Genomic DNA, 9,714 nt, shown 5'->3' on the forward strand with positions numbered 1-9,714 from the left:
AACTCTCTATCTTACCTACAAAAAAATGCTATTGAAAAAACTAGTGGGGGGGTCAATATGACCCCCCCCCCCGATCTGTAAGGGTTAACTCTATTCCCTAAATGATCGTATGATTACCGTAAACAATTTTTATTCCATTATCAAGGGCTTATAATTTACCATACGAACTAATCCTCGAACTAATAGAGAAATTTATAATTAGTATGTTACAGTCTGCCAGTGAGTGAATATGTATGTTAAAAATATTTCTATTACCTCAAATTTTTCATCAGATGGAGGATTTTATATATTTTTATCCGGATCAGGTAGAAAATAATTTGAAATCAAAGTATTTTAGTGTTAATAAAATATGAAAACAAAACTAGAAAAGTATTAAATTGCAGCAGAATTACTCTATGTCTATACCTGAAAAGTCTATATATTCAGAAATTGGAAATTGTTTCTTATTTTCGGATTAATGGCAACATTTTTTGCTAAAATCAAAAAGTATTCATCAAAATATTCCTATTATATTTTGAACACTGTTACTTTGTACTAATCAATCCTGAGCAAGTAGCATTTACAGCTCTGCTCTCCTTTGCTTTTAAATTAGAGTATAATAGTTATTTCTTGCATTGTGTCATGAACAGCTTCCGCGGATACCAAATTTACAATTTTAAGATTATGTCCCAGTTTTTTTGCCCCGAGATGCCAGGGCACCGGCTAAGAAGCTGGTTTTAATTTTATGATTTTATTTTAATATTCGTGGAAAATTGTCTGTAATGGTATGGTATGAAAACGGATTCAAATCCAGTAGAAATTAATCGGTTTTGAAGCAATACTGGAAAATATTTTTACATCAATCATCAAGTAAGACTGATTTTTATCTTGCGATTTTTAAATTCATAGAAAACTGGATATAATGCAATGCTAGAAATGATTTTTCAGTATGGCTGAGAACCGGTTCTAATTCTGGATATAAATTGGTTTCAAAGAGATACGGTATTAAGTATTAAAAATTATTTTTAGTGGTTGTGTATATGTTTGTAAATACCAGCATTGCTCTGTTTATTCTTTATAATTTGTTAAGAAGACCAAGGTATCTTTACATTAAACTTTTAATCAATGACCATTATTAATTTTTTTTTTCATAACAAAAGTAATTTAAAATAAAGGGTGTACAAAAAAAATGCGGACTTTTTTAAAATTGAAATTGCGCGACTTGTGTTAATAGCAGAAAAATGTAATGCATATTGTTAGAACCGCTAAGAAGTTTTTTTTTAGAAATATAAGAACGATTCCTCTGCTATGTATAGTTAAGGAGCTATATGTTAAAATGTCCCATCTGACTTAAAATTTGACTTGCGAGTAAGTTTTGGGACATTTTACCCCCTAGCTCCAAGATTATTTGTAGCACAGGAACCATTTTTATATTTCCAAAAAATACAGTTCATAGCGGTCATAACGGTATGCATAACATTTTTCTACTATTAACACAAGCCGCGCAATTTGAAATTTAAAAATGTACGCATCAATTTTTTGCAAAATATCTTCTCTAATTTTTAGTTATATTTTAAAATTTACTCGCAAGTCAAGTTTTACGTCAGTTGGGACATTTTAACACGTACCTCCTAAACTATACCTAGCACAGGATCCGTTCTTATATTTCCAAAAAATAGAGTTCATAGCGGTCCTAACGATATGCATAACATTTTTCTAATATTAACACAAGCCGCGCAATTTCAATTTTTAAAAGATCAGCATTTTTTTTGCACACTCTTTATATAGAAATAAATACTTATTTCTTTATTTGTTAAATGTTGCAGCTATGCCACTAGATGGATCTAGGGGCCCTTGAGGTTGTAAGGGTTCAACCTCTCCATTATAAATTTTAGTTTTAAAATAAAAAAGCTACTTAAAGAATTGAGTGGGTCCTTTTTTTCTATGGGCGAGTTCCCTCATCGTTATATGTATACCTACCCAGGACCTATGCAAAAATACACTTTAAAGGAGAACCATATTGGTTCAATGGTAACAGAGCTCCTTTGGTACACACAGATAGACACATATTTTGTTACTTTTACATCAGCCCTGATAAATTAATAAAAAAATTGTTATTGCTTTTTTTTAATTGTCATTTTATAAAATAAAAAAAAATGCTGCTATAGTTTATGGACAATTCCTAATATTGGGCTTGCTTTTATGTTAATCAACATGGCTACAATCAAGGTAATTTGAAAAATATGCTATTGTTTTCTTTTATTATCTCATAAGGTACAGTAAAATGTAGTTGAAATTAACAATTTAAAAGGTGAGCAAAAAAAATGCGTAGTTTTTTAAAATTCAAATTGCGCGGCGTGTGTTAATAGTAGAACAATGTTATGCATACCATTAGAACCGCTATGAACTGTATTTTTTGGAAATATAAGAACGATTCCTCTGCTACTTATAGTTAGGGAGCTACGTTTAAAATGTCCCAACTGACTTAAAACTTGACTTGCGAGTATATTAGTAAATATTAGACAATAATTCTTGCAAAAAGACCTGCTTACAATTTTAAAATTCAAATTGCGCAGCTTGTGTTAATGGTAGAAAAATGTTACGCATACCATAGAACCGCTATGAACTGTATTTATTGGAAATAAAAGAACGGTTCCTGTGCTACAAATAATCTAGGAGCTAGGTGGTAAAATGTCCCAAAATTTACTCGCAAGTCAAGCTTTAAGTAAGTTGGGACATTTTAACATGTAGCTCCCTAACTATACGTAGCCGAGGAATCGTTCTTATATTTCCAAAAAATAGACTTCTTATCGGTTCTAATGGTATGCATAACATTTGAATTTTAAAAATCTACGCATTTTTTTGCTCACCCTTTAATTACAGAGAATGATATTTTGAAATTTTACTTATTGCCTAAAATCTTCTTAGTCAACCTTTTTTTCTTCCGTCTTAATGAGTTGTTAAATGCTTTGTTAAGGTAAATGTGATTCAATGTCTTAATCTATTAAAAAAAATAATTATTTCTTTCAGAATGTTTCATTGTACGCTTTTTCAAATATTTTACTAAAACCTTGGGTTAGAACTGATTTAGATTGCTCATTACACCACAGGTACTCAACAACCTTCTTTTTTTCTTGTTTATTTGATGTTATATTTGCTTTTTAAAAATTAAACATCCAATATTAATTTTTTTTAAAGCAACAAATCATGGAATACAAGTTTTTATTATGCAATAGAAATATCCTACCTATTCTTTTTGTTTTATTTTTAGATTCTCTGGTGGTTTCAGCTATTTTGATTTTAGCATATTGTTGTGTTCAATAGCTTTCAGATTAATAATGGTCAAATATGCCAAAGAACTTATAAAAGAAGGTGATAAAAATCAAATGCTATTATTCTTAATCTGTTAATGATCATTGTAATAGTTTAAAAATTTACAAACAGCAATAGCTTAACAGAAGTAATAACTGACAAATACAAATATCTGTTTTTTTTATTAATGTTTGTTTTATTAATTTGCTACTGTTATAGGATTAAAGCTTTTGAAGATATTATTTCTTCTTGTGGCAGCATGTTTTGCATCCTACACTTTGACCATATTTTTCTCAGTGTTAGAATACACGGTATGGACTTAGTTTTGCTTATATTGTAAATTGTATTAACATAAATTTAGAAATTTAACAGTAGTCTGTGCAATAATGTCATTTATATTGTTTAATAAATTTATCATTTTGTTGAAAATTTAAAAAATATTTTTTTTTTATTTGTAATATTTTTTTTAGAAAAAGGGAGTACATCACAAAGATATGTTAATTCAACTTTGTGAAGGGTAAGAGTCTTTTATTTACCAAGGAGAATCCTATTTGCATTTAACTAACTTTATTACAAAATCCTAAAATCTAAATTCATATGTTTCTTTGCAAAATCATGTTTTTGGTTGAAATTTTAGGAGACAAACTACTCAGATAGAAAAATTTGCAAGAGATACAGGGGTATGTAGTGTATATTATGTTAAGCACATTATTATCAAATTAATAAGTTTTGTTTGAATTTATTAATTTATATATTATCCTACACTACAACCTAATCTGAATGATTATTGTTTTCTACCAAAAATGTATCTTAATCTTAGCAACTATATTTCTAAAGAAACTCTTATATCAGAACTAATAAACAATATCTTGTTATTATTTATTCAAAATTTAAACTATTGTTTATTTATTATCCTACAACCTAATCTGAATTATTATTGTTTTCTACCAAATTAAACAATTATTCATATTTTTTCATATCAAATACAGATATTTTTAATGAAACAAAACTCTTGCCTAATTTAAACCACTTTCTCTTAACAGAAAATAATCAATAAAATTCTAAATTTTCTAAATTAGCTTTGTGAGTTTGATACCAGAAAAAAATAGTACAGCTATTTAGGAGATTACTATAAATAAGGTTATTGGTCAAATTTTTTAGTGATAATCTATTAATATTTTTAAATCAACTTGGAAATAAAATTTTAAGGCATAATGTGTTGAAACCAAGAAATAGTTTCTTTCTGATGTTAAACTACCCAAGCAAATTAAGCAAATAAAGTACTAGTGATTAAATTAAGGCAAGGGTAAGTGGGTTAAATTAAGCAATACTTTATTTTATTAAAATAAACACTTGCACTGTAAGATCTACAATTGCTAAGAATAAAAGATTAAATTTTAAGTTATAAAGTCATGTATATTTCTTCAAAAATCTATCATAATAAATATTTCAGATTAAGCTGCTAATTAGGTAGAAATTATGTTTAAGTAAATTATACAGGGTGTTTTTTTTTTAATAGAACAAAAGTATTGCTTAATATAACCCACTTGCCATTGACAGAAATTAATAATCTATAAATCTAAATTTCTTCATTGGGTTGGGGAGTTTTGTATAAGAAAATTTTTTTAGTGATTTTCAACAAATTATGCCATAAAAACCGGTTTTTCCAAAGAACATATTTTTGGAAGATTTTTGGATCATGACCAATTTAAAGAGTATGCAAAAATGCGTGAATTTTAAAAAATCAAATTGTTACACATACCGTTAGAATTGCCTTAACTCTAGTTTTTGGGGATACATGTATCATATTCATGCTATTCGTAGTATAGAAGCTACGTTGGAAAATGTAAGAAAGGTTGAAAAGTTTTAAGTAAGTTGGGACATTTTACCACGTAGCTTCTAAACTATACGTAGCACAGAAATAGTTCTTAAACATCCAAAAACTAGACGATTCCAATGATATGCACATTTTTCTACTATTAATACAAGCCAAGCAATTTAAATTTTAAAAAGGTACGCCTTTTTGCACACTCTTTAAATTGGCCGTGATCCAAAAATCTTCCAAAAATATGTACTTTGGAAAAACCGGTTTTTAAGGCATAATTTGTTGAAAATCGACAAGTATTTTTTTCTTTTACAAAACTCCCCAACCCAATAAAGAAATTAAGATATATATTATAAATTTCTGTCAATGGCAAGTGGGTAATATTAAGCAATACTTTTGTTCCATTATAAAAACACCCTGTATTTTTCTTTAGATACATACTGGAGAGTTGATTCTAATTGTTGGTATTGGTTCTTTTGTGGGTTTTGTCTTTATAGTTATGAGAAAATATGAAAGGTTATATTTCTATCTATCTATCACTTCAATCTAACACTTAATAAGATGTTTTATTAAACTTTATAATCTATTTAACTTATCTAATTATACATCTATAAATTTTACATATCATATCAATTTATGTTAACTCTGTATCCAATACCCATGCAATCTATTAATGCTGTCTTTCCAATCTAATATACTATTGAATCCATATTTCTAGCCTCTCTATCCACCTATTAATTATATCCATCATGCAACAAATATATATATCTATCTTGACTATTTGAAATAAGTACTTTTTATATTTCTCTTTTAACTAAATTAATGTACACTAATTCATAATAAATCAATTAATATTGATTTCAAAATTCTTCAGTAGAGCTATTAAATTTCTTATAATGATTTAATGAAAAAATATAATTAGCTTAATAAGAATTAATTCCATAAAAATATTGATATTTTAATCTAAGAACTCTGGTATCAAATACCAAATTGTAATGTATGTGGTTAATCAAAGTAAGTTTAATAAAACACAAAACAAATTAGTAGTAGTATTAGATTTATTTTCCAATATAAAAAAAGACAATAAAATAAAATACGATAAAATAAGCATGAGTATATTTATTATTTTCATAAAAAAGTAGTACAATCAACTCTAAAAAATTTTTTACTTTTTTTTAGAGAAATGAGAAGTTCAAGTTTACAGCAGTATGCTCTAAGAAAATATTACAACATCATCAATTTCAGGTGAAGTTTTTCATGAATTTTTTGGTTAACAATATCTCCTGATTTCATAATGATTGGTTTAATTTTAATTTTTTTAAATGAAAATATAGATAATCTTGCTATTGAAATTCAATTAAATTTGACAAGAAAGAATATTCATATCCTATTCAGACATACAGTTCAATATTTTTACATCTTAATTGGTGGCAGGTATTTTTTTTTAACAAAGAATTATTCAATCATAAGATGATGTGAAGTAAGCTAAACTGCGAACCAAAAAATTAGGCAAGTCTGAATTTCAGAATATCAGCTTTATTATTCATTTAGAATGATTTTACTGTAAATATGAAATGTAGATGAACACAGTAAAAGTGTCTGACTGATTATGACGTAACAAAAAAAATTAGCCAATGAGAGGCCACTATAAATTTTACTATTGGTCAATAATGGCCTCTCATTGGCTAATTTTTTTTGTTACGTCATAATCAGACCGACACTTTTACTGTGTTCAATGTAGATACATCTTTTGGTTACAAGTTTCCACTGTTATTTTTTTATTAATCAGCACCAATGAAGCACAAGATCTCAAAAACAGCATTTGGGGGAAATACTGGTGAACCAAAAAGATATGCAAATCCGAAACAAAGCAAAGGAAAAACGATTTTTTTGCACTTTTCTCCTCTTTTAAAGATTGATTCTGATAAATTAATAATTTTAAAAATAATTTATGCATTAATTATTATGAAATATTGTATGAGGTAGAAATTAATGAATTTCCTAAATAAGAAATATAAAAAAAAAAAAATTCCACCCCTATCACTTTAGAGGACAGCTGCTGACCTCCAGTCTTATGGATGAAGCTAAATACATGTTAAAGATAAAAATTACCCTCAAAAGTATACAAAAATGTTTTTTGATGTGCTAAAAAAATCCATTATAAAATCTTGATTTGGAGGATGGTGGCCTTTAAGATGCTTCTACTGGAAGTGATGGTGAGCCAAATGTTATCAAAGTGCATGCCCATGATGACACCCCATACACTGAACTATAGTCCAATTTTTGTATTCATAGCAGCCTCGAGCCAAGCAGTATTAAAAAAGAAAAATTTCCATTTTATTTACTCCAATTTATAAAGTAAATTCTATAGTTTTTAGAAGATGGTTTTATTTCTTGTCGGTAGGCTCCATTGGAGATTGCTATGACTACAAAAAATGGTACATAGGTTAATAGACAAGTTGTTGTTATGGACATGTACTTAGATAACATTTGGCTCACCAAAAAAGTGAAGAAAAGTGCAAAAATAAAGTTTTCCCATTAATTTTCTTTTATATTTGCATATCTTTTTGGTTCACCCCCAAATGCTGTTTTTGAGATCTTGTGCTTCATTGGTTCTGATTAAGAAAAAATTAACAGTGGAAACTTGTAACCAAAAGATGAATCTACATTTCATATTTACATTAAAATCATCCTAAATCAATAATAAAGCTGATATTCTGAAAATTCAGACTTGCCTATTTTTTTGGTTCGCAGTTTATATTTAAACTTTCATGATTGTACTATGATGATTGCTGTTATATCTTCATGGTAGTTGAGGGGATAGGGTAAAATCTCCCATCCCCAAATAAGGATTTCAGGATATAATGTTGAAAAGATTTAGAAATGTTCAGCCAAATTTAAAAATTTTCAAATGATTACTTATTTTGTAGAATTATAGTGGCAAGTGGAATGATGTTTTTCTCTGCGGATATTTCTTTGGCTACCAGAATGGGATATAAGACTTATCTAACATGGCATTGGTTTTTGGTAAGTTTTTTTTCAAAATTGGTGACTTATTTAGGCATGAGATAAAATCATACAAAGGCAATGTTATTCTATTGTAGAGATATATATTTACATATATATTTTTTTATTAATTTTTTATAGCCACATGAAAAGCTTATTATTAAATACAAAAATCAGACCTGTATTCCCAAACATTTGTTCAAGTGTGAAATAGTTTATTTTCTGTGGTTCAAACTTAAACACAAGCAGTTCACCCCTAGCCTCTAGGGGCTTTGCCCAAAGAGATACTGAACTGTTTTTGATCAACCGAAATATTTGTAGTTTTTTTAAAAAGAAAAAATAATAAAACTTTGTGTTTTACAACAGATATTTTTTTCAAATTGATTCAATTAACTGTATTATATTTTTTCATAGTTTTTATAACATCAAAGACGTTAATTATACATTATTATTTTATTTAGAATTTGTTAACAACAATGCGGATGATACAATATTTTATCTACTCTGTTAAATATACAGAACTTTATAGAAAGGTTTGACCATTACTATATATTTAAACTAGAGGCTTCACCACTAGCCTATAGGGGCTTCACCCCAAAAGGAAATTTTAAAAACGATGTGAGTAGGGGAATTATTACATCTTCAATTACCTAACCAGCCGAAAAAAAATTGGGGAGGTATTTTTTTGTCCCACCCTTTAAGAAAATAGCCTAAAACCATCACATGACCAGGGGGAGGGCTCCAAGAGCCCCCCCCCCCTCTATCTCGGCTCCTGGTACAGATAAAGACGTAAATTTTTTTTCTGGTGGTTCATGTGTATTTTTAGAGAAAATTACTTTTTCTAGTCATAGCGGCCAGACCGCTCCTTAGCCGCTTAGCCCCCCCCCCCCCCCCCCCGATCTGTAAGGGTTAATATATTTCCTGAGAAGTACAACCTTGTAGTTACCAAGAACTTAAGCTTCAAACTAACTGACAGATGGGCATAAATTGTTCTATTTTGTGTTATAGATAATAATAAAAAAAAAAATTATTATATGACTAAAAATATTATTAATTTAATTCAGGTCTGTATATATTTTTTGTATTTTATACATTTTGATATTTAGGACAATCTGGCACAAGAATGGTCTCTGATAAAGTTCATTCTCATGCTTTCAAAACTGTTTCCTGACCTTAAGAAAACTAATCTTTCAGTGCTTTCAAACTTTAAATAATTCTACTAGAGATTAATTGTAAGTTAGATTATATGTAACATAAAATTATTGTAAAATTTATTAATTGTCTACTTTTATTCATTTATTATTCAAATAAATATAATAAATTTATTTTGTATTTTAGAATCGCGAAGCTTTTTTATGCATATTTAGGGTTTTACTGTCCATATGTCTCTATCTGCACTTTTAAAACATAACATTGATTATAGATTTTAGACATTTAATTGAATAGGATTTTCAATATCCCCATCCTGACAGGGACACCCAGATAAACATACTTTTAAATTATTTATCCTCTGTCTAAATGAATAATGTTATACCTATTACTCCCTGACAAAACAATTATAGGGAAGCTATGCCTTCAAAATTATATAGATA

The 9,714-nt window shown here is 28.1% G+C and overlaps 1 protein-coding gene and 1 long non-coding RNA gene across 2 annotated transcripts; both read left to right on the forward strand.

Moving 5' to 3' along the window:
* The first annotated feature begins 1,010 nt into the window (after window positions 1-1,010).
* LOC145324113 (uncharacterized) lies at window positions 1,011-3,095 on the forward strand. The gene is made up of 3 exons (XR_013881187.1): window positions 1,011-1,078; window positions 2,148-2,208; window positions 3,010-3,095. It is a non-coding gene; the product is annotated as an uncharacterized LOC145324113 (long non-coding RNA).
* Window positions 3,096-3,254: 159 nt separating this feature from the next.
* On the forward strand, window positions 3,255-9,447 carry LOC145324114 (uncharacterized). Its single transcript, XM_080166742.1, has 10 exons — window positions 3,255-3,351; window positions 3,511-3,602; window positions 3,762-3,808; window positions 3,929-3,971; window positions 5,550-5,632; window positions 6,296-6,361; window positions 6,512-6,550; window positions 8,047-8,143; window positions 8,584-8,655; window positions 9,229-9,447. Exons 1-10 carry the CDS (start codon window positions 3,318-3,320, stop codon window positions 9,334-9,336), a joined length of 681 nt encoding a protein of 226 aa, XP_080022868.1. The 5' UTR covers window positions 3,255-3,317; the 3' UTR covers window positions 9,337-9,447.
* The last annotated feature ends 267 nt before the right edge of the window (window positions 9,448-9,714 follow it).

The sequence above is a fragment of the Acartia tonsa genome, chromosome 7 (assembly GCF_053477335.1).
Source record: "Acartia tonsa isolate MP-2025a chromosome 7, ASM5347733v1, whole genome shotgun sequence".
Classification (NCBI taxonomy): domain Eukaryota; kingdom Metazoa; phylum Arthropoda; class Copepoda; order Calanoida; family Acartiidae; genus Acartia; species Acartia tonsa.